Genomic DNA, 24,346 nt, shown 5'->3' with positions numbered 1-24,346 from the left:
TACCCTGATCCTTTTTAACCAGTCAATTTCATTGTTGAGAAGAACTTCAGCATTTGGCAGGTTAATGTTGCTGTTGTATGCATAATTTAGTAAGTGCCTTAACAAAGTGAAGTAATCCCCTGCGTGCTTTGGTCTTTCTCTTGCAGTGCTCTAGGGAAAAAAAAAAGAAAACCATTTTGCTAACATCCAGTGAACAATAAATCAGTTACTCATGATCATTTTTAGTACGGCAATTTGTTTTGCACCTCAACAGCAGAAAACCTCCATTCATGAAACATTTAAAATAAATTCACAGGATAGATTATACGCCGCTTAATATCTAGTTTTAATTAGACAAAAGATGAAAATTGAAGAAGTTCAATTTAATGCATATTCTACCATTAAAATCTGAACATAAAATATTTAACAAAGGAACCGTTAAATGTATAATATATAGAGTAGGCTTACTCCTAAAACTGTGAACAGCAAGGTTATAAAGAACAGAAGGGGCCTGTGTCCCATGCAACACCGCGTAGCCATCAGAAAGAACTGCTCCTGAGCCATCTGACGAACTGACCTGGGAAGTTGCAAAAACAAATTCAATAACGACGGGTTAATTTCAGACTCGTAAAACAGCCATAAACTGCACGGCGGAAAGGTACCGACAAGTGTGGCAAAATCTCAATAGATGAAAGTCTTCTGAAGTATTACATTAACAAATGTTCTGCTGCAAAGTTTTAGTAAGAGGATCGTTTCAGAAATATTGTTTCATATTGTGCATGAGCATCAAGGCAATGCCATTCTAACTTACTTGCTCTGACAGTGCAAAAGCAAATCAATGATGAAGGTCTGCCATGCCTTTTCTTTACTAAGTGCATCTAGTGCTGTGGGGATCAAGGCAAAACAGAGTGTCATCACTTCCAGTGCTTCACAGCACACCTGCTCATCTTCTGCATCTGGTTCATTTCCTGCATTCGTCTGCAAAAAAGGATGAGACATTTTACCTTAGAGCTTTTTGAACTAAAAAAAATAGTACATTTGTAATGATGAATTTCTTCTTGCATCTCATAAGCTAGAGGTTAAATAAATTACGATGTCACTTTTCCAGTTAAAACAGCCATTCTGACTTACAAATTGTAATAAAAATGGCAACACAAATACCAATTTTAGACTTGTATCAACCTACCTTTTCATAAATTTTGCTGATTTCTTCATTTGAGCTGAACACAAGCTGCACTGAACCACAACCTGATGCCCAAACTATCTTCTGTACAGCCCTTATTACACATATATCTGGGATATATTTGGAGGCCTGAAAAAAATTCTGTATGTAGAGCAAAAAAAAAGGGAAAACAAAATTAAAAAATGAGTACACTTTTTAATTTTGATACATTGTAGCATGCACTTGTGAAAATCAAATTTGTTAAAATTAATGTTTTAGCCGCCTATATTTTAACTTGAAGTGAGGTAATATAAAACTCCAGCACGTCATGCTAAGACAAAAGAGGCAACATCAATAAATCTTTTTGTTTTGTATTCTTGTTGAATACAAGAATACTGATTTTCTGGAAAAAGATTTTTTCCCTTTTCTGAACATGGCCTTTCCAAAATAAAATGAGGGAAGCATTTAAATATTACAAATATAAACAATACAAAATCCACGGAGATATTGTAGTTTTAGAACTAAGCACAACTTTGCAATGCTGTTTCCAACGTTCACACTTAAAACCACAACATTTTTATTCTAGGTGCAAATTACTTTGGCCAGGAGCATAAATATAAGCACATCATTTATGATACAAGACATAAAGATGCCTGCAGTTTAAAGTCTAAACAACTAAAGGAAAAAAGGGAAGGCCGCTATTTGTGCATTGTTATGGTACACTAACTGTCAACTGAAATGTCAAGTGATAGCCAACACATGACAGCCAGCAGGGCATGTTTCCTGTTTTCACATAACACACATTTTTTTTAACAGATGCTCTCACATACCTGTACCCCTCCCAACTGAGAGGAAACTACACCAACCTCATCTGAGATCTGCTGGGCAAGGCGAATTGCTACATTTCGCAGCATGCATTCGGATGATGGATTGGGAATGTTTTGCAGAGCATTTTGAAGAACTAAAGCCTGGTCGTGCGTAGCCTGGTTTATCTGGAAATTAAAAGGGAAGGGATGTCACTGCCAAATGGAGGAAATCAACCTGGAACTCTACAGACATCCCCGTTAAAACACTTTTCAAGTATCCCTGAAACTCAAAATTGCTTATAAAAACTTTATGGACAAACAGTTGGTGGCATAAACTCTCCCCCAGAAATCATTCCCCCTTGACATTTCTAGTAAGCATCTGTACATACACAAGCACACATAAAACAGGCCCTCACCAGTACCACAATTAAAGGGTGAAAGATCAGAGGCTTGCACATAGAATTAAGTCCACAGCTGTGATGCTTGCATCATGAAGCCACTACCAGGACACTTCACAGGGCTTACGGTAGATGCATAACATCCTAGAGAAGACCCATTCTGTATTGTAAATGCAGAAACCTGTGAAACTGATGGTCTGGGCTCTGTTGCACTAAGTCATCCACCACTTACTACAGCTGTTCACTGTTGCCCATAAAATTTCTGTAGAATTCTAACTAGAAATCCTCCAATTTAAACATACGCAGACGTAAAAATCATTTGCTCATATAATAACCATCCACACAGACAGCAAAATAGAGCTCCATCCACTTCTGTGAAATTCCCAACATCATCATAAAAGTGACTTACCGGTGAAACAGGGCTTGTCCCTTCCACACCTGGCTGACAAGCTTCTGCCACTGCCTTCACGTGGCCAAAGCCGACGGCTGTCAGTAATAACTTGGCTATTTTTAGAGCGTTTAGATAGGCACCCCGCCTCGTCTCCATGTCCGCATTTGGCAGGAAGTTATTTCTTGTGAGCATGCTCAAAACGAGAGGCAAGCCACCGCTTTTTAAGAAGTTGTACTGGAAGTCACTCGCATCTTCTCCAAGGGTTCCGCTGGCAGGCATTAACAAGGCATACACTACCTGCATCCGAAACAGACCACAGGTAATTAAACTACCACAGTGACTGCTTGAAATAAAGGACAAAACAGTACAGAATGCCAGCAATACTGATGCTCATTATCACATTCGTAAGTGACCAGTAAAAAATACTGGTTGCAAACTACTTCAGGATTGCTAAAGCCAGAAGTATTTTTTTAAAAAAGACTATGCAGTTACTGAGATTGATATTATTTCTAAAAGTGATATTCACAAACCTCTGTCAGGTACAGCACTTGAGAAGGCGATGGGCCAAAGAAGAGCGAGTCTAGGGTTGGGCTAAGGCTGTTCTCACCAAGCTTTGCATGATCTAAGCAGATGGCTCGCAGCTTTTCTACTGTAGTGTTATCTGTAAAAAAAAAACCAAATCAAACATTCAACAAAATACCCTACAATACACAACAAGGGATATCTAAATTAGTTTAAAATTTGGTGTATTTATTTTAGTCATAACACAGTAGGAATTACATAGGGAATCATAAAAAAGATCAGGTCATTTATCCCACACTAAGTTTAGGTTTTTCATATTTGAACACTTGACTTATTAAAATGTGATTCTCTTTAAAGAATAGATCGGTTGCTCTCTAAAATCAGAACAAAGACCATAAAAAAACCTTCCAGTTTAAATTTCCTAATTTTGTATTTTTAGGTTTAAATCCAAATTTCTAATTGCTTTAAATCTGTATAGAATCACTGATAAAGCACCTTACTGAACCTAACAACTATAATCTGGACTAAAATGTGAAAGACGAGAAACATGATAAGAAACTGTGTACTTCGATTTTTACCTACCTGGAGGCATGAGCTTCATGAGGACACGGGCACCGTCTCTTAAAAGAGGCATGTTTAAACTGCAGCCAAGGTCGGCCACTTGCCACAGGAAAGAGACGTAGCGGATATGCAGTGACATGATCTAGACAGAGTAAAGAACAGGCATGGAAAACTAATACACCCTTTAAGGTTTTTTTCAGAGAACAGAAGTTCCATTGAATTGCTAAACTAAACTAAAGTTTTGTTGCCACGGTGTGAACAAAATTCAATTCTGTGATCAGTGGAACATAAGACCATGAAGGCTGTCAAAAGGAAGAGGATCTCTGGCCCACAGTGTCTTTTTGGTAGTTTATCAGCTGAGCAATTAGACTCATTATCCAAGTCTAAAATTCTGCCCAGTCACATCTTGAAGGAATGTAGAGTTGGACTCAGATTTACAAGCCTACTCCACACAGTCTAAACCTCTGTGCTTAAAGACATGTTTCTTTAATGGGAAATGATGTACAATAATTATGTTTTCAAGGTGTTCTGTAACATTTGCTGTACTGCAACTAAAAAGTTTTCAGGATTCCATTGTGAAAAATCCTTTTTAGATGATTAAAAGCTGGGCATTATCAAAAGTATACATAAAGGTATTTTGTTTCTTCTGAAAGGGGCTTTTCTTTCAAAATGCGCAATATGGAAAGAAAAAACTTGTATGGCTTCAGGGATTTTATCACCATAAAATAACATGCACACAAAAGTGTGTAATAGACTACATGATGCTGTGAAGCTTTTACTTTCCAAAACGCTTTAGTACCACATGCTAAAAACCAAGGCCCCTTACCACTCCTGGAAGACAACCTTCTACTTCAGGGTTGGGCCCGTCGCTATAGTGGTTACCATGGTTCCCTGGAGACCCGGTGGACGAGTCAGAGGAACTGTCAGGACTTGAAGGCATGTTGGAACTGACCTGCGTGAGCTTGGCCGTGATTAACTAGAGGGGGCAAAGAAACTGCATCTGAATGACATGCTAAGGAAGCAAATGCTTCTAAAAATTCATTTGCCAACATTCTTAATAAAAATGAAGTCGGCGATTTTACAAAGATTAATTTGGACCATGTATTAATTCAGTATCTAAGGAAACCGTACCGTTTTGTCTTTGAGGTTAAGCTGCCCAATTAACTTCCTATCATCAGCAGGATCGACAACCTCTCCTCCGATAAAAAGCTCTACTTTTGTGTGGGTACTGTTGGCCTTTATTCGCGTTAAGATACACCTCCGTACGGATCCAATGGTATCGTTGGTGTGAGACCAAATGTCCAGGTCATCCACCTGCCGCCCTTGGTTTGGGAAGCGTACGATGAGTGTGATGTGCTTGCCACGAAAAGCTCTGCAAGAAACACAAAAGACGAAAAAAATAATTAAGTTTAAAAACACTCACAAAAGAGATTCCATGATCAAAAACGAACTGTGAAAGAAGGATGTTTCTAGTGCAGTAAAGACAAAAGCGCAGCCAATATCAGTATCTTTGAATGTCAGTCTTGCGTTATACCAATAGCTCATGTATGCCAACTACAAAATGCCAGAGCTAGAAATTAACCAGGTTAACAAAGTTAATTTTTGACGATTTAAAGGATGAATAGTTGATTTCTTGTAGTACAATCACATAAAAAAAAATCTATCACTTACATACAAACTTTACAGAAAGGATGATTTAGCATACAGATATCATACCTCGACATTGGCAATATCGTTCTTTCCTCATGGTAGTCGCTGTCACACTCATTGATGTATTCTTTCAAGACAGTCAGCACTCTCACCATCCTAATCGCTTCTTGCCTGGCACAGTTAATACTGTCTTTGTCACCATCCAGTACACAGAGTGTGTCATAGGAGGCTTTCAACCGGTCAAAACAAGACTGGACAAAGTCTTCATGAATCTCTACCTACAGAACAAAATCAGAAAACAAATCATAAATAATAAAATGCTCTCTACAGTACAATCTGTAAGTAATTAGATAGCGATATAGTGAGAAGAAAATATTACACAAATACACTCTGGCTGCTACCAGCCCTTGCTACTGGAAAAATGATCTTGATAAGTTTTACAATGATCAAAAAATGAATTTACTATATAAAATAAGTCAGCACTACTGTTAATTAATGCAGTATTTACATGGGCATGTAAGATGTTTCACTTGAGTGTGGATTAAAATGGTACTTAGGAATAAGAAGGGAAAGGTTTTCCCATTTCTCAAAACAACTAAGTTTGCAATTAATCAAAAATGTACTTTACTTGGGCCTAAGAAAGTCACTTTCCTTACTAAGTACAGACAATACCCTTTACAGCTTTGGAATGACTAGATCTGGGAAATAAAACTGAAAAAAGGCAAGTGAAGATATATACAACCTTACAGTTGTATCAAGGGGTAGTAAAATAACTGTGAGAACACTGATGAATGCAACCATAATCAAGCAAAAAAAGGATTTTTTTTTTTACCTGATTGACTTGTAATTTTGGTCCAAGATTTGTATAAATCTCTTTAAGCAAATCTATTGCTCTGTTGGCAATGTCATCACTTCCCTGAATCACAACCTGTTAAAATAAAAATCTAAAATCAAATCACAAAATCTTTCCTCAATACTACAGTGTGAAGAGATCTTCCTTAAAACCTAATCAGTGCCCACTGACTTGCCTACCAAGGAAGATCTAACCATTTTATTCAATAAAAAGCTCCACCATGAAAGGGAAACGGGGGCTGTGGGCCATAGGTATAAGCCTATTTTATACTTTTAAAATAACAGAACCAGGAACAGGGGTGGTTTTTTAAAACAAGCCTTTAAAAAGATAACAGCAGACAAAAAAAACAACTGTACATATCTATAATCTCCATGTTTTTATTTAGATTTTTTTAATTGGACTACACACCTTAAGACACAAGCTCATGGTTGTGAGTCTCTTGCAGGAAGAATACTTGTCATTTCACAGCTCTGCTACTCTGACTTCACACAGGAACCCTGAACTATGGGGCGCAGACTGTGCCAGTGCAGACAGGACTAGGTGGAGAGGGGACCTACGAGGTTGTACCCCTCTGAAACTGAAACCACGGCAGGCTGAGGCTGTCAGTGGACCTTTAAGCTCCACCGTTTCTGATCCAGATTCACAGACCTGCAGATAGTACATGACTCAGAGGTCCCACAAGCGCTTCTACGTCAATGAGGGAGCAATGCTGATGGCACAGCTGAGCAGCAGATTAAAAATGGGAAAACTAAAGGGGAGAAATAATTTGAGACTTTCTTCATTAAATAAAAAAAGAACACTGACAATGCACGGCAATGCACACAGTCAAGCTGACTTCTGCGGAGAAGGAAAACATCAAATTCCCTGACTCCAAAGACACTGCTGCATAAAGATGAGACTAAAGAATAGGAGGGCAATGGCCGATTTTCAGTGAATAATGAAAACAGCACCTTTTATTTCTGGAAGCCTTGTATTGCTACCTTGGGTGGGTCTGAAACTTTAACGACTATAAAAGAATCCATGTCCTGCACATAAGATTTTAGAAAATGGAAGGCAAATAACTTTTCTACAGTAGGTAAAACGATTATTAGTAACAAGGCTTTCTTTTTAAAACAAATTCTTTAAACTGAACATGGACTTATACACAATGTTTTTAGGTGAAATTGAACACAGATTCAGTTTTATCTGTCCATAACATTTTTTTTGCTAGAATACAAATCAGTAGCAACACCCGTATTTACCAATTTAAAAAATTGCATTTTTTTTATATCACTGAGGACAGTCCTATGATCTTATACACCTCTGCATAACTATCAATACACTCAGTTTAACTTCATGTGCTGTTTAGTAAGGCTCTTACCCTCCAAAGGTAATCCAATCCTATGAGTTCCAGGTCATCCATCATGTAGGCTCTTCGCTTGGCCACCAGTTTTCCTTCCCTACAGTTTACAGCTTTGAAAAAACGTTCAAAACACTTCATCCCGTTTTCTGTAAGGAGTGAAGGATCCAGCTGCAGCACGTTGTTTTCAAAGAAGTCCTTGTTGATATCGGGGTCCAGGTCTGGCTCATCTCCCATGAGTTTGGAATACCATTTGAAGCAGGCCTCCCTATCGCAGAGGAACACCGCATTCTCAGCGAGACACTTCCAGATCTGTTTTGCTTGCGGAGCGCACAACCACAGCTGTCCGTCTTTTAGCAAAAACCTTTAGAAAAAAAAATATGAAAGACCCAAGCTTTTTTTAGCAAAACATTGAAAGCAAACATGTGACAGAAGGATTCCAAAGAAAACTCTTGGCATGAAGTGTCACTACAATGAAAGCCAACCCTCCTACCTCAAGAAGTTAAGCCTTTCCTGGACTTCTTGCACATGGCTGTATCGACTGCCAGCCCGTACGGTCTGTGGATCGTATTCCAAGTGCTCTGGAAATGATACTTTCATGTCAGTGCAACTTAAAACAGCCAAAATCTTTTAAGCTTTTTGAAGATTCCAGCTCTTCAAAAATGTCCTTTACTACTATGGCTTTTGAAAGCTTTTCAAATATTAACAGCCATCACTTGATGAAAGACCCAAGGCAAGTGAAAACTGACAAGTAACCATAAGCGAGACACAGTCTACATGTGATAACAGAGCTACATAATGCTGGAATAAAGGACATAGTGATTTTCACCACTCAGCCACAGCCTCCCAGATATAAGCCATTGGAACCAAAAATAATTTGCTCTTACTATACTGTGATGTGCACTACTGAACTTAAATACCATGTTGCATTATATGCGTCACGAGCAGTATAAGAACATGACCAAGGCTGTTATCTGTTCACAGCGTCCGAAAATCTGGCATATCTGGTTCCAAAAATATTTGGTTCCATTTCAAGGAAAATAAAAACTATATCATATTCAGATAGAATTTCCCTCATTTTCAACAAGAAAGTCCCTTTTTAAAAGTGTTCCTTTAGAACAAATTGTAGCTACAAGTTTAGTTTAAAAATACATTTTCAACTGTTTCTGGAGATTTGGGCACCTGACAGATGCTGTAGCTCTTTAGAGCATAATATCTTCTGCCAGATAGTTTGGCCTCTCTCCAATTTTGAAACAGATGTCTTAAGTGCACAATATACCTGAACAAGGGTAGTGATTACACGATACACCTATTCAAGCTATGGCTATTTTCTTTGAAATTTTAAAATAATTCAGGTCATGAAAAATTGACATGACATACTGCAATCTGCTCCATAATCACTTTTTAATGTAATCTGATTAATATGGAGAATTTAACAAATCAGTTTTGTTACCTTTGGCGAACTGCCTCATGCTTTCCATGTATGCAGATAGGTTTTCTGCCACCAAAGTCACAAGAGCATGGTTATGTTGAAGCTGGTTTATTAGATCGTGGCGATAAAACACGTGTGGGCTTCGCTGCGTCTGACTGTTACCAAAAGAACAAAAAAGACCTTTTAACCAGAAATGTTTTACATTACAATTTAAATCTGAATGTTTCACTTACAAAGGATCTAAGGCAATCTTTCATAAAATTCAACTGATTTCACGAACAAGAATTTGCAATTGACATTTTAATTCGCCACTTAGGCATCGCACAGAGCTGGCTGCTGAGTGCTACTGAAGGTTTTCCAAAATGACAGCTTTGGTAACATTTTCCCCATTTAAGAGCTTGAGGTAAATGTAAATCGAAGAAACTCATCCGGTTCATATCTTTGAAGTTATATACTGTTTAAGAGCTCAAGAGAAGTTTTTGGAGAAACTCATTTTTACACCCTTGTCTTTTAACAGTTTTCAAATTTTAAAATTTTTTTGTGGATAAGCCCTAATTTAAACAGAATTACTGCCATCTGATTTAATCACTGCTTGACAGACTCAGTGTATATGCAACACAAATGATCAGATAAACAATTTAATCAAGAAAGATATTGTGTACTAAGCCTACAACAAGAAAGTGAAATTCAGGTGCTCATCGCTCAATTCAAGACTGGTGTGAAGAAAACTGAAAAGGAACGGCATCCCCAGGATTTGGTTAAAAGTTGGAACCATATTAAAAATGATTTGTAGTTCTGGAATGGACATAGAATAGGGGGAGACTCCTAGCAAAGCAATTAAAAAATGCCTGTTAAAATCACATCATTTAAATCATTATTTACTGCAGAATTTAATCAGATTTGTCAAAACTGAAGAAATGACAATAAACCAAAATTGTGGCCAACTTACCCTAAGTTCTGTTCTATGTTAATATGTTTTTTCTTTCTGAAAAACAACAGGCATTTTCTGTACTTCAGCTACATTAACACTTACTCTAGATTAAAACAACTATTTAAATATCTTAAGTCTAAATCTTATAAGTCTAAATCTATGGATCAATACAAATATGAATTTCCCAGTCAGTTTTCACATTTTCTATCCTGTGCTAGTTTTGCAAAATACTATGTCTTAGGGTATAATTGTGTTTGGTTTATGAATAGGACAATGCAATGCATCCTTTTTCAGAAAAACTATAAAACCATGTCACCACTAAGACTTCGGTGGAATACTAAGTGTCACGTTTGCTCTGGCTTTTATCTGTCAGACAGTGCAGCACTGAAATGACCCCAAGCCAAAAAATACTGAATTCCCCCTTTAACGTATTTAAAAAAATTTAATGCCACAATTTTAATATGCGTTTTACAATAACCAGGACAGGGGAATAATAGGGATTTCTGTTGTGGCTGCATATTAAACTATCTGTAAGACGAATAAGCAAAAGAAGGTGGCTGTTAAGCTACTTTTAGAAGGCAAAAAAGCAAAAGCATAAAAAATGTTCGCTTGAATTCCTTACCCAGCTTAAAATATAAAATTTCAATGCTAAGTGTCATAAAATGTATTAACAGAAACAAAGCTAACTTTATGTAATAAAACATTTACAACTTTAATAATTGAAAACTAACCCATACAACAGTCAGTTTACATTCTATTCAATCTTAAAAATGTGAAAAAGTAATATTAAAAAAAATAATAACACTAGTCAACCTGTGATGAATTTCTACAACAAAATCTGCAGGTCTTGTTTGGAAAGGAATGCCAACAGAAAAAAAGCTCTGCAAAAGTTAATCGGGCAGATTTCCGAGATTGTCAATACAAATAATCTGTGCCATAACGAGCAAGATCTACAAATTTCAACTTTGATCGGTACAGGTGCACAAGAAACTATCAGCAACATGAACAATATTAAAACACCCCTGCCAAGTGTGGTTTTTCAAATGTTACTTTATTTCAGCATTTCATGCTTTCTAAAAAAAAAAACTCAAGGCGCATGACCTATATAATGTGCTGCCGTCTTAGATTGAGGGCCGGTTCAAAGGGAAGATATCTACGTTAAAGTTTTAACATAAAATAATCACCTTACAGCAGTTCCTATCAACTAAGGATGAGAGTAAGCAGAACACAGGCAGAAGATGGTTAAGAGATATCTAGCAATGCAAGAATACAGTGGTAAGCAAAAGCAGTTTTCATTCCTTGTAAATAAGCTAAAAATATTTTACTCACCCGAAAAAAAGTCATACTCACATGATTTTAAAAATACAGGACATAGGATTGCACCATGTTTTGCAGAAGGTGCACACACTTTTACCATAATGTATGGAAAACACCTTTTCCACAGACATGACATCTCCACAAATAAAATTAACAACTACATTTATTACCTTAAATTCTGGGGCGCTTCCCCAAATAAGCTACAAATTTCTCTGATTTGCTTCAGTGCAGGAATGACCCATTTGTCATTGGTTCGCAGCTCTTCAATGAATCGATCTATCCACTGGATCTTCTGTGTGTCTCGGTCCTGAAGAGATTCCCAATGCATTAAAACTGTCATTTAACTGTTCAACAGGTAGCATTAATTTACAATTTCTAACCTTAGGGCTTAAAACATTTCAAATGTTTTCATTGACATTGAAAAAGTACCACTGTATGCAACCAGTGGAGCACCAGCAATACTGAAAGCTCCGTCCTATAAATGGATCAGTTGTATATAATAATTCCTCACTTTTACAGTGCCCATTCCACTTAAACAGCATATACAAGTAATGGGGACTCCCTTTCACTAATGAGTTTTAACAACCACAGAGAGTCAGGACTTCGGTTTTACGTCTCATCCAAAGGACGGCACCCTTTTGACAGTATAGTGTCCCCGTCACCATTACTGGGGCATTAGGACCCACAGACTGTGGAGTGACTGCCCCCTACCAGTCCCGCTAACACCTCTTCCAGCAGCAACCTTAGCTTTCCCAGGAGGTCTCCCATCCAGGTACTGGCCAGGCTCACACCTACTGAGCTTCAGGGTGATGTAGCTGCTGGTTATACACTAAAAACAGGTTCTAACACCATTTTAGTTCTTTTAAAATTACACAATTATAATTTCTGACTTAAGACAAATAATTGTCTTTAGATAATTTCGGTCTTAAAAGGGAAAAGGTTAAATTAATTAACAAAAGGTGGTCTCTTTGTCACAAAATGTAATAAAATATTACAATTACCTGAGAACAGCTATAATCTAGGATTTTAATGTGGGCGCTCAGAGCCTGGTCCATGATGTCAACGGGTACATCATCGCTATGTGCCAAATTCCACAGGAGGTTCAACACCTTGTGGGCCATGACCCCATCTTTGTCATCCTCAGCAAGGCGACGAATCAGCTCCAACAGCTTCTCCCGCTGCTTTTTACTCGCATTTGTCCAACTTGCCTTTAATAGAAAAAGCAAACGTATACCTTAATATACAGTACTGGCCTTTAATCCTCTCAGTGGTAAGTGATTTTGAGGCGACTAGGCTGTTAAAAAAAACATATTTACATTCTTGCACAACTCGAAACACCTCACCTTGAAACAATCAAAGAGATGGTCGAGCTGCTCAGGCGAAAAATCCCAAGCCAGCTTTGCAAGGAGGTCATGGACGTTCTTGACAATAGCTTCATGCTTTCCTGCCTATGGAAGGATAACAAGGTGCAGCAAGGTTAGAACAAAGAACTTTCATTTCCATGATAAGAAAGTGGAGATTTTACGGAAATAGAACATTGATCTATTCTGCTCCTATTACAGATCGAAAGGAAATTCTAAACAACATCCCACTCAGCTCAAATGGGGACCCAGCTCACCAATCATAAAAATATTAAAATTGAGGTAAATGTGTGGTAAGCTTAATTTTATGACCTAGTCTGAAGACATTCTGAAGAAAGCATCTCATGAGAGAAATATTAAGCGGAAGATTAGTGTGAACCATGGATGACATGTTCTTTATTTAAAGGTGCTGAGTATAATAATGATCATCAAATGGCCAAGAATGCTGTTGGTGAAATATGTTCAATCAAAACTTCTCAACAAATCTTCAATCCCCTGGTTGACATTAAGAAATTATATGCAAAGAAAACATATGCACAGAGCCCAGAAAAAGAGGCAACAAACAGAAATGAATTAATATAAACCTAATTTTCTCAAGTTATTTTATTTTTAATATCTTACCTGTGCTGCCCAGATGTTGTCAAGATCCTGAAGGGTCAGGGCCTTTTCTTTGATGACAAATCGAAGGATTTTTTCCAGTTTCTCCACATACTGTGGCTGATGTAGACTATCTCTTAGCACTATGGACAAAATGTTGTTTTGCTGGATCCATTCCTACGAGAGAGTGCCTCAGATTGCTTAGTGGCCCAGCAGCAAAAAAAACTTGCATGTTACACATAAAACAGAACTGCCCACCTAAGAACTCATGATTTAGTACTTCAATAATTCTCGTGTGAATAAACACACTGACGGGACAGTAATCCTCAAGATCTATTTTTAATTTTATAGAAGGAGTGGGTTCAATTTACATATAACAAACAAAAAAAAGGCCAAAACAGCCTGCAAAGATGGTTTACAGCTGGGTCCTGTCCTATAAACACTTCAAATCAAAGACAAAGAGCATGAGGACAAAAAAGAAGGAAATGTACTAATATTAGAGAAATGAAAGAGATACACTGCCTCTTCTGGCTCTATAACTGAGTTTTTGTAAAAAATATTTATGGGCCATTATACAAGTCGATTCTTAGGGATGTTTTTAGGGTAGGCCGGAATAAATTCCATATTGTGAAGTATTAATAGCAAAATAATCCTTGACTTTGTGAATTTAGATAGTATCTGCACTTCGTGTTTTTACCCGTTTTAACAAATCGAGAGACTTTCTGTAAGTAAGAATTCCATAGTACATGTACATGTACCGGTTACATATGCCAATAAAGTTCAAGTTTTTAACATTAAATAGTGATACAATCATGTCTCTACAGAACTGGGTGCTTCAGCCATGAATATTACACTGAGTTTATGAGGCTGAGTTCTCCTACCCAACTAAATGACAATTGTCAAATAAGTGCAAGTTCCCTTCTCAATAAGCACTGGCTAAAAATTGTGAAATCTCAAGTACCGCTGTGCAGGAAGAGATGAGGTTGAGAGGACGCGAGCATTAGGAAAGCATATCAGTTTAAGTTAATGTAAAAAATTAGTAGCGAGAACCTAAAACAAAATCAGCAGACGACATTAAAAATCTTTACGTAATCAGGTCAAAAACTATATCTTGTTCTGAATAAAGCACAACATAAAAAGAAAAATTGTACTTACTGCCATTCTCTCAGCTGTTAGCCACTCCTCTTCCTCAGGATTGCCATGTCGATGTGTGTAATAGGAAACGCTGGATATCACCTTATTAACTTCATTTAGTGCATTCATTTTTCCATTAAAAGAAGAAATTTGCAATAACCTGTTTTTTTAAAAAGCAAAACACTAATCAGAATTAGATTTTGAGAAGTCATGGTTACAATCAAAAGGTAGGTACTGCCTTCAATGCCTTGCTTCAATCTCCAAAACTAGAACACAACTGCAGTATTCGTGCCTATACGATGGGGTCAAATATAGAAGAAAATAATACACAGAGTTATTAGCAAAAAAAGAGGCAAACCTTCACTCTTACAGAAAAAACATTTCAAGTACAATGTAATGGACAAGCACTTCATTCTAATTATTTCTGCAAGCCAACCAGCAAATCCCAAAAGCTTTAACACATAGCACAAGTAACACATAGCACGAGTAATACAGTATCTTCTGAACTTAAAAGACAACAACTTTATCCATTCACATTTTCAAGAAAAAAGGCTCACCTAAGAATCATTTTTAACCTAAAAATTTCTAAGTTTTTCACGGTTTCTTCTTGCCCTGGTACCCGTGAAGCTAGGTTCTTCAATGATTTGATTATCATCGACAAAGCATCGTTTTTGGCTTCATTCTTTGCTTCCTTTTTCAACTCCTCATCTGTCAGATTTTCGAGGAACTGAGGAACCATTTCAATTATTGGGAGGAAGTACTTCTTCACCGTGTGCAATGTTAAAAACTCGTAGCACTGCCCAAATGGTCTGAAAATGACAAAAAAAAACATTAAAAACCATCAGCAAGACACACGGAAACATTTAGTTTTACTCCTAAAGTAAATTACAGAACATCTAGGCAGTAATGGAAAATTAGCTACCGAAGAAATAAAAAAATGGTCAAGCTTTAGATTAGTGTAAATAATTATAAATGAAGCTTTAACAATTGCTTCACTCAAGCGAGATTCTACTGAGTATGAAGTTTAATAAGCCATCAGCAGTTATAAGATATTGATATTTTGTTAAGATTACTATGAATACCACTGTGCATCTTTAGATGTTTTATTAACACTTTATGGAAACTATTGCTTGCAAACTGATCTTTAACAGAAATATCTATTAAACCATTATTTACATAATTTAAACTAAAGCATCGCTGAAACTATTCTGAAAAGTGTTCTGTGGTATGAAAGCATCACTTACTTGATGAGGGCTGCGATGATCTGAACATTCAAGGCCTGTCCACTCATAAATCGATCGTGCAGGATCTGAAACCCGTTTAACGTGCCGAACTTGTTTATTAAATCCACTAACCAACCCTGAAAGGAAATAAATTGGTTTGTGAGCAAACGTAACGTCTTTCCACAGTAAATAAGATTTCTATTATTTCCCCTAAAATCTTTTTAGCATGTTCAAAGTACCATGTAAAATGCATTACATTTACAAAGAGCCCTTCAAAAACAAAAATCAATAAGAAAAACAAAATGTCTGTTTAATCATTAGTCAGTTTAATTCTCCCATGCTTCATAAGGCATTCAGTCCATGTTGACACTATACCCACATATTCTTCTTCCAGCTTTCAATTCTTATTGTCTGGCATTCCTGTTTTAATTCCACTGTAATGTGTAATCTGACAGATGTACATCCTTTCATTTTCCTCGGAGTATTTATAGTAATTCTGTTTTCTTCACATCCTGAGGCAACTCTACACACACACTTCTTCTAAGAACATTACACAGGTTAACCATTCTCCCTGAAATTATAATTCTGCACAAAGGATAAAGAGATAGAAATTGTTGAGACCGTAAGTGGGGTCATTCTCTATCTCATCATCCAGGAATAAACACCACATTTTCTCTCTATGGTGGGCTCTCAGAAAAAAAACATGCTGGTTCTCAGAAATTTTAGATAAGCTATAAGGCTTAGAAAGAAGCTGTAAGGAATCTTTCTATATTTCATAATGGACTTTACTTTCGACTTCTCTTTGAAGCCAGCAAACGCTGATGCAGTTCTCCACTCAAACACCTACATGACAGGACGTAAAGATATAACTTGTAACGAAAGCATCTACTTGATCAGAGGGGTCGTTCTGGACACTTAAATTCAATTTATACAGCAAACATGACCAACTTCCCATGGTGGGAATGCAGACTAAGGAAAGGCTAAAAACCATGGGCTTCCCAGAGTGCAGCACAGTTTTTCCCAGTGCTTTGGGTGACCAATATATAGAGGAACTGTAAATCCAAACATTGTAGGAATTCTCATCTAAATGGAACACGACATACATGCAGCTCAAACAGCGGGGGTTCACTCACCTTCGGTGACCGTGGATCAGGCGGACGGGCAAAAAGCTCATCTTCAGCCATCTGCACGGCAGCGGGCACCGTCTCAGAAGGACGGGTACCGTTGTAGATATGGAACTTGCAGTGAGGATTTAAGGCCATAGCAAGAAGCTCAAGAAGAGGAAACCAGTCCTGGGAGAGCTTGGCCACACAGAGTTCTACCAGCCGGTGAGTGTTGTTAATAATACACCTCTGTCGGAACAAAAATGTCTTCCACCTCAGGGAATGTTTCAAGTGTTAAGCCCTTTACAACACCTAGCACCCTCCATGTACATGTTGCTGCACTCTCAAAGTTGTTTCAAAATAATTTGATTAAAGATTCTCCTTTCATGTGGAAGCCTTTTAATTCCTCAAAACAGACCACCATGCAGATTATGGCAGCTGCAATTTTTGTTTTCTGCTGATAAATTTGTTTACAGAAGGAACAGCTCCAAAAATCTGTTGCTTGTTAACAGCTTGTGAAAGTGACCAGAAAACACCAATTCTCAAAAATAGCGACTGCACTTGTAATTTTCCAAGTGCATGCTGGCTTGTATGATGCCACAGTTTTTCAATTTCTAATAATTCTCTTTTTAAAAACAGTTGATTTGATCAACTCAGAAAACATAACAATTACACCAGTTTTGTTCTGCTAAATTGTGTTAATTCCTTGTCCCACCCACAAGCTGTCTTACTGTATACTCACATGAATCTCAAATTTCCAGCCACTCACAGCCTCATCTGTAAGGATTTTTGTAAAGGAAATCGTCAAGCCATCTCGAAAAAATCTCTGGCATGCTTCACACTTTACATCAAGTCCTTGAAAGGAGAAAAAAAAAGAATGAATACAAAGAAAAAAAAGACTTGAGCAGAAAAGAGCTGGTAACAAAACCAAGATGTTCAATTCTATAGAATAATTTCACTGAAACAAACCAAGTCCATAACAGTAAGCAAAAGCCTTTTGACAAGTTTGTACAGAGTGCGAGACTTCTCACATCAGGTACATTTTTTAAAAGGAAAGCAAAGTGAATATCTGATGGGCAATCAGGCCTTGACAAAATAATGTCCAGTTATAGGAATGACCAAAATAAACTATCTGCTCAAAAATATTGTTTTGCAACTGTTGACAAAGGTATTTCTTGTAAACATTTGACTAGATCATTATTTAAAATACAGGGTAGAATGTGAGAGTATGTTTTTCCAATAAATCTGGTTTTTAATAAATTGTAGAACTGCCCATTTTTTTAAAATCACCACAAAACGGAACCACCAATTGTTTTTCACTGCCTTTCAAGCTCACAAGCGTGAACCCTGACACCTGACACAGGGGAGAATGAGGAAGTGCATGGAGACTCTTCTCCTGCCCACCTTCATGCCAGTTGCCTTTTAACAGGTTCCCAGGCAGCCCCACCCCTGTACCAGAGGATCAGCACTTTCCTTGCAGACAGCAGCGCGTGCAAGTGTTGCCGAGAGCTGACGGACACCAGGCTGAGTAATCCCACTCTCCCCTCAGCGACGCACGGCCAACTGAGCTCAGCCGCTTGGGGAAACCAGGTCACAGGGAGCTGGTGACACGACATAGGTACAAACCTGCGATGCCTCGATCAACTGAGCTCAGCCTACATTTGAGCAATCGCCTTGACTGGCTGAGCCACTCAGGAGCTGCCTGGCACTTCTTACCAAGAAGAGAGGATGTGAAAACAGACTACTAACCATTTTTACTAAGATCTATAGCAGCTTCAAGAAGAACCTCTAATTCACCCTTTGGCAAAACTGGAACAACCCAGCGGGGTCTGAGAACAAGAGGAAAAGTCAGGGTTATGCAAATGTCAGCACTTGTGACTTGAAATGAACCAAAAGAAATTGAGTGCTGGACAGACTCGGGGGTCGTACCGGTTGATCATGTCATCCAGCTTGGCCAGGTCAGTGTGGGGGAAGGCTGGCTCCTCCTCTTCCTCCAGCTGAGGGTGGCCATCGCCCTGGCCCTGCTCATCAGGTGGGCTCACCGGGGAGTTCTCATTGGAGGAGTTTGGAGAGGACGTCTGCAAACACACGCGTGGACAGCCCTAGTCAGCATCACAACTGAAAACACGTCCCATTAGAAATGCCGTTGGAAAGACAAAATAAAATGAAAACAGGCGCTCAGAACCTTAAGGCAGTGAATCGGCTGCAGCCACTGCAGCACTTTAAAACAAATTTGCTCACAAATGGACATTTTTTATCTAGCATTCTCAATCATGACAATTTTGCAAGAATTTCTATACTTCACACAGAGCCCACAATTAAATTCACCGTCATCTTTCCATTTATCACAGTGTGCCTACACCCAGGGGGATAAGGTTTTATTCAATAGTCTAGATCATTCTAAGACTGCAGAATTGCTTCCTACAGCAGTTAACTTGAATGAATGCCAAGTATTTCAGACAGTTTGAACACTGACAACTAAGAATGGACCTAAATAAAACAAGTGTTACAGAAACTAGTTAATCCTATGAGCACAGAAAATATGATTTCTTCACTACTTCAACCTTGTAAACCACCCTGCAAATCTACTGCAGACTAAATAGATCACTAGTCTTTTCTTAACGAGGCAAAAATGTAATCCGAGCTGTAGCTGCAGTTGACCAATGACAGCTGTAAACCAACAGAATGACAAAAAGAACAACTGACATGCTAATTGATTTTAAATCAATATGAAAAACAAGGTAGAACTAGCCTCTCTAGAGCATAACATACAGTCATTCACACTACTGTGCTCCACCAGCTAAGAGGCTGGATCAGTGTAGTACTCTGTAGCCAAGGTGCCATCAATCACTATGAGCTGAGTTCCACAGTAACTCCAGACAGTCCTATACAGATCACACCTGGACCTCCTCATTAAGTGGTCTGTTGTACACCCCCGTTATGGTTTGTCCTGCAAGCTGGTACCACGTTCACTGACGTCTATCAGTCTATTCTACAGAAAACACTGAACATGAAGCTATTGTCCCTTTTTAAGCAGTAAACCTCTTTCAGAAAATGCATGAAAACTAATGCACGAACAGGAGATGGTCAATCCTTCTGCGTTGGCATTTGAGGAATTCCAGTCACAGTGAGCTAGTGACATGACCCAGGCTCGAACTTGTGATCATAAAGTTATACCTGCGCTTGAGTAAGGGCTTTTACTGGTTGCACCTATGGAGAGATCCCACAAATGCGTTTTTTTAAAAGAAAACACAGCCATTTAGCTGTATGAAGCATGATTTATGTTGTTAATTTTTTTAAACCTTTCTAATACAAACAACAATATTCGTATACTCTTTAGCACTTCAATATCTGCAGTATAGAAAAAAGAAAATGACAGATTCACACCATTTTGCTGTATTGGTATTAAATGATCTCCCAGTGTGCATAGCCTCTCCCTAAATAACCAAACGAAGACCAAAGTGATGTGACTTTCTTCCCTGTCACTGCATTCGGAAGCCAAACTGACCCACGCTTTCTCCCAGGTACTGCATACTCTGGTCAAGCATTAAATAGAAAAACTGAAGCCCGACCCTAATCCATTTCAAACATTACCTTTTCATGACCCATTCTTATTTTGTGATCCAGATAGGTCAACTGACAAAATCCGCTTATTTTGATCTGCAGCTTTTATATTTTGTAGTTGCACTGAAAAGCCCCGATGTCCAGGCACACCGGTTCCGAGTAAAGAAATTTAGCACATGAAATCCAATGATTTACACAAGAGTTCATTTCAACATCAGGAATCGACTTAAACTAAGCCGCAGACACAAAGTTTCTCAGGTTTTAAACTTTGGGAATTTATTCAGGAATTGAGAATTGATACAGGGATACCATGTCCCATAATCCAATCCATTTAAGGCACCTCTTCTCCCAGGGGCGTTTATTTGCGAAGTCGTGAACAGGCAGTCAGCCCCAGGGTACATTTCGTATGGCACAGCCGCAAGCTTTTCTACAGACAAGACTGATCAAGCAGATCAATAAAAGGTTCTTTCTATGCTCCCGAATTCATGACCTCCAGCTGGACCAGACCGTGAGGGATGACTACCACGGCCGCTCTCCTCCGAACATCACCTGCCGGCCCTTCAGCGAGGTCCGCAGTGCCTGCCGCTGTGCAGCTGCTCTCCTTCTTGCCACCAGTCCTGGAAAGCTGGTTGGACCCCCCCCCAGCCCGGGACAGAGATGGCTCTCAGACAGCTGGCCAAGGACCATGGGGCTCAGCTTGCACCTCAATTTCCACTTCACCCACCTGGGTGATCCCTAAAACATCTTCACCTATCCAGACAACTCAAACTAGCAACCATGACATTACCCCACGTGCACAAACCTGCAACCTCGATCCGTTATGTCACGCAATAGGACTCATTTCAATCACTGCATTTATTAAGTGCAGCTATTTACTCTCATCTATCAATTTCAAAATAAATTCTAGACAATGTTACTTAACTCTACAGATTGAATACAGAGGGGGGGGGGCTGAGTTGTATTTATTATTTTACTTACAAAAATATTATTTCTAAACGCTAGAGATGCCTGGGTAAATAAAGCAAACAAAAACAGAAGGAGACATTGCCAGAATGCTTGAGGAATAAAGAAAGGCTATCAAAAGTGACAATGCAAACCTCAAAACCATTAGTAATTCTGTTGGCATACACTGATAGTGAAGCAGCTCAATCAGTTCTTTGTCTTCAATGTCAAAGCATTTTATGAGACTGTAGGATCTGTAATACATAAACACCTGAATTTTCAGAAAAAAAGGTTTTCTTTGTTCTTCTGTCTATCAGAGACAGCTTGGGTCTTTGCACCATACTCGTTACACATGCACAAAACCAGACTGGCCGGATTCAAGCTTTTTTAGAAGTTCTAGTTTCTCATATAAACTCAAATGAACTAGGAAACAAAGGCTACAGTCCCCTCACGCCTGATCTAGACCACATCCAAAGGAAAACCTGAAAGAGTGGGACTTAGCGGACCTGAACCTGTTGCCCGTCGGTCAGTGCCTGTGGATTTTGTCCTTTGTTTCCCCAGATCAAAGCGTATTAAAAGAAGAGGTTTATTTTCCTGTAGCGCAATAAATGAAAACAACCCTATATCATATCGCCTCAAACAACAGGGCCAGATTCCAACAGTGGGTTGTGGGAATATTATGCTGTCTAGACAATACTGTCACGAAGTACCTATACAGTGCTTAGTAGACATCCACATCAAAGCTGTGTACCTTCTGCAGCTTCTGGGAAGATGCAACTACAGAACTTTGGAACTGTGGGGGTGTGGAAATGATGCCTCCTGCCTGGCTGACCTACATAACCAGCTTGATTGTTGTTTAAAATCAATAGGTCCGTTTCCTCAACTATGCAGCTCTCATTCATTCATTCATTCCAGTCCCTTCCCTGACAAGGTGTAAAAGCTTGCATCCAGATTATTAGAATGGATGCAGTCAATACTTATGCATATCATTCAATACTCACTTCCTTTCTCTGCATAAAAAAATGCTGCCTGCTGTAGTGCAGATTTTCTTCTATTCTTCAAAGCAAATACCTGTTTATCACAACCAGAAAGCCACAGATGAACTTGTTTTTCCAACACTTAGGCATTCTTTACATGCACGCTAATAAACACAACAGGTTGCAATTCTATTTATGATTATAATTGCTTGAATGCACTTTGTGCAAAAATTAAACAAGATGGCTGAAACTTAAATGTGAACTCTGTTATATAAATACATGTTTGAGACAAAAGAATTAAAAATACAGGAATCACAACCATTCACAAACAGTTGTCTGTTTTTACCAACCAGATAATGCTACATCAGCTACTATCAGAGCCCCTGATTTAGAAACACAGGTGGGGAGTCTTCAGTTAGTGGATAGCTTTCCTTCTCAAAGAACACAAGGCTATCTTCCTAAAATACCCCTCAAGTAAACTGTGTTGTGACCTGCTTGTTCAGCATTTATTAATTTACTGGAACTGGTTGTATTTTTAGTCCCTACAGCAACATACAACTGAAAAAAATAACCAAGGATTAAGGCCAAAATTTTGAGAAACAGCATAATATTAGCTTCCATTTTTTAAATATTTCTTGTCTTGAGCTTTAAGCAGATGCATTAAAAGCATCAAAGTTCCTATTTGCATTGTGCCATACAACAGTGCTAAGAACATCAGGGGAAGATGGATCTGTTCAAGAAATGCTTCTAACACCCATAGCTGAGAACTGAGTGGTATATTTATCACAAGTACAGTAAGACTGTTCTTTCTTACTTTTTCCGCTACAGAATCCTTGATCTGAACCACATCTATACTCCTCTGGGTTTCTAAGCCTCCTCCCCATAGTGCCTGTGTTGGTCTCTTGATTTAAATACAAAATAGTTTAAATGAGGCAAATGACTCATGTGCTGTTGAGGAGGGCCCAATATATTCAGTACATAGAGCTATACACAAAGCCAGAAGCTTCTGACAGTTCAACAAAAACAAATGACCACTGTTAGTCAATACTTTTTGATATAGTCAAGTCAACTAAAATAGTAAAAAGCTAAGGTCATTTTAGGCTTCGGTCAATTTTAATCTAGTCGACTAAAACATGACTAGAACCTCTCTTTCTTGTTGACTAAAACAACGTATGTTTCATTTTAGTCAGGCAGTTCAATTCAAAACCTTAATATCAAATGCATTAAGGTTTTAGTATAAGCAATTTTCAGTCTTTGGTATATTAAGAAAATACAATTTTTTTTCTATAGAATTTTGACCATTCTAAGTTTAATCCATATAATAATTGTTTACCTTTAAGTTAAGTAAGGAACAAATGTGGAAAATGGATAAGGAACCTTAACCTTTCCTCTAAGAAAATAAGAACCGTGAACTTATTAAATTTCAAGAAGTAAAAAAAATCATTAAACAAATCCTGAATATAGTATGTGAAGGACTTGATTCACTCTTCAATGAGTGAATTGAATACAATGGGAACAGCTAAGAGACCATGATCTGTGAAAGACCAAAGAAAATGAACTGGAAATCTGACAATGAATGAGGGAAAACCACAAATGTATGGGACTACCACAGAACAAGACCATTTCACACTAACTTTACTTTCACTACTGCAATGCCAAAAATGATCATAAAAGTTCTCATTTAACCATCTATTGCATGATTACATGATTTCATATTTTTGCAAGAGCTTTACTTGGGTGGCTTGTCATATATGAACTACTGCTAGTCTCCAGATCTTTTCCTTCTAGCTGAAAACATAACCTAGCACCACTAAAGATTTTACATCGAAGCTACTTGTTTTGTCGACAGGTCCCCAGCAGCAAGCTAGCTAGTTGCTAGTAGAGAATTAAATCCTAATAACAAATTTGAATATAATAGGGACAGGGTACACAATGAGCAATAAAGCCAATATCAGTTAACAAGATTTAACTCTTGGATTCTAATGCTACTCAGCTTAAGTCCATTTTGCAAAACTAGCTTTTTGTTGTTAATCTTTCCCTGGTAAATTTGCATTCTTGCAAATGGTCACTGAAGCACAAGAAAGCTTTGTCTCTGCGGCTTTTC

General features: G+C 38.2%; 1 protein-coding gene across 8 annotated transcripts in view; it reads right to left on the bottom strand.

Moving 5' to 3' along the window:
- usp9 (ubiquitin specific peptidase 9) overlaps positions 1 to 24,346 on the bottom strand; it is a 59,695-nt gene that overhangs the window by 20,131 nt on the left and 15,218 nt on the right. For 3 of the 8 annotated variants that reach the window (XM_088915027.1, XM_088915028.1, XM_088915032.1), the window contains exons 3-29: positions 18,689 to 18,837; positions 18,509 to 18,588; positions 17,502 to 17,614; positions 16,790 to 17,008; positions 15,678 to 15,793; positions 14,991 to 15,242; positions 14,455 to 14,593; positions 13,324 to 13,476; positions 12,685 to 12,789; positions 12,343 to 12,549; positions 11,512 to 11,648; positions 10,043 to 10,078; positions 9,115 to 9,248; positions 8,155 to 8,242; positions 7,683 to 8,025; positions 6,302 to 6,397; positions 5,536 to 5,747; positions 4,951 to 5,191; positions 4,646 to 4,795; positions 3,841 to 3,961; positions 3,267 to 3,397; positions 2,755 to 3,033; positions 1,972 to 2,133; positions 1,166 to 1,303; positions 791 to 957; positions 448 to 556; positions 4 to 150 (exon numbers count right to left, since the gene is read on the bottom strand). In XM_088915027.1, coding sequence (XP_088771153.1) covers positions 4 to 150; positions 448 to 556; positions 791 to 957; positions 1,166 to 1,303; positions 1,972 to 2,133; positions 2,755 to 3,033; positions 3,267 to 3,397; positions 3,841 to 3,961; positions 4,646 to 4,795; positions 4,951 to 5,191; positions 5,536 to 5,747; positions 6,302 to 6,397; positions 7,683 to 8,025; positions 8,155 to 8,242; positions 9,115 to 9,248; positions 10,043 to 10,078; positions 11,512 to 11,648; positions 12,343 to 12,549; positions 12,685 to 12,789; positions 13,324 to 13,476; positions 14,455 to 14,593; positions 14,991 to 15,242; positions 15,678 to 15,793; positions 16,790 to 17,008; positions 17,502 to 17,614; positions 18,509 to 18,588; positions 18,689 to 18,837 — 4,224 coding nt within the window. The remainder of the gene's footprint in view (positions 1 to 3; positions 151 to 447; positions 557 to 790; positions 958 to 1,165; positions 1,304 to 1,971; positions 2,134 to 2,754; positions 3,034 to 3,266; positions 3,398 to 3,840; positions 3,962 to 4,645; positions 4,796 to 4,950; positions 5,192 to 5,535; positions 5,748 to 6,301; positions 6,398 to 7,682; positions 8,026 to 8,154; positions 8,243 to 9,114; positions 9,249 to 10,042; positions 10,079 to 11,511; positions 11,649 to 12,342; positions 12,550 to 12,684; positions 12,790 to 13,323; positions 13,477 to 14,454; positions 14,594 to 14,990; positions 15,243 to 15,677; positions 15,794 to 16,789; positions 17,009 to 17,501; positions 17,615 to 18,508; positions 18,589 to 18,688; positions 18,838 to 24,346) is intronic. The other 5 variants (XM_088915030.1, XM_088915033.1, XM_088915029.1 and 2 more) reach the window with 3 other exon arrangements.

This window comes from Atractosteus spatula, chromosome 4, assembly GCF_055471065.1.
Source record: "Atractosteus spatula isolate fAtrSpa1 chromosome 4, fAtrSpa1.hap1, whole genome shotgun sequence".
NCBI classification, from domain to species: domain Eukaryota; kingdom Metazoa; phylum Chordata; class Actinopteri; order Semionotiformes; family Lepisosteidae; genus Atractosteus; species Atractosteus spatula.
This window is presented reverse-complemented; position numbering and strand designations above follow the sequence as displayed.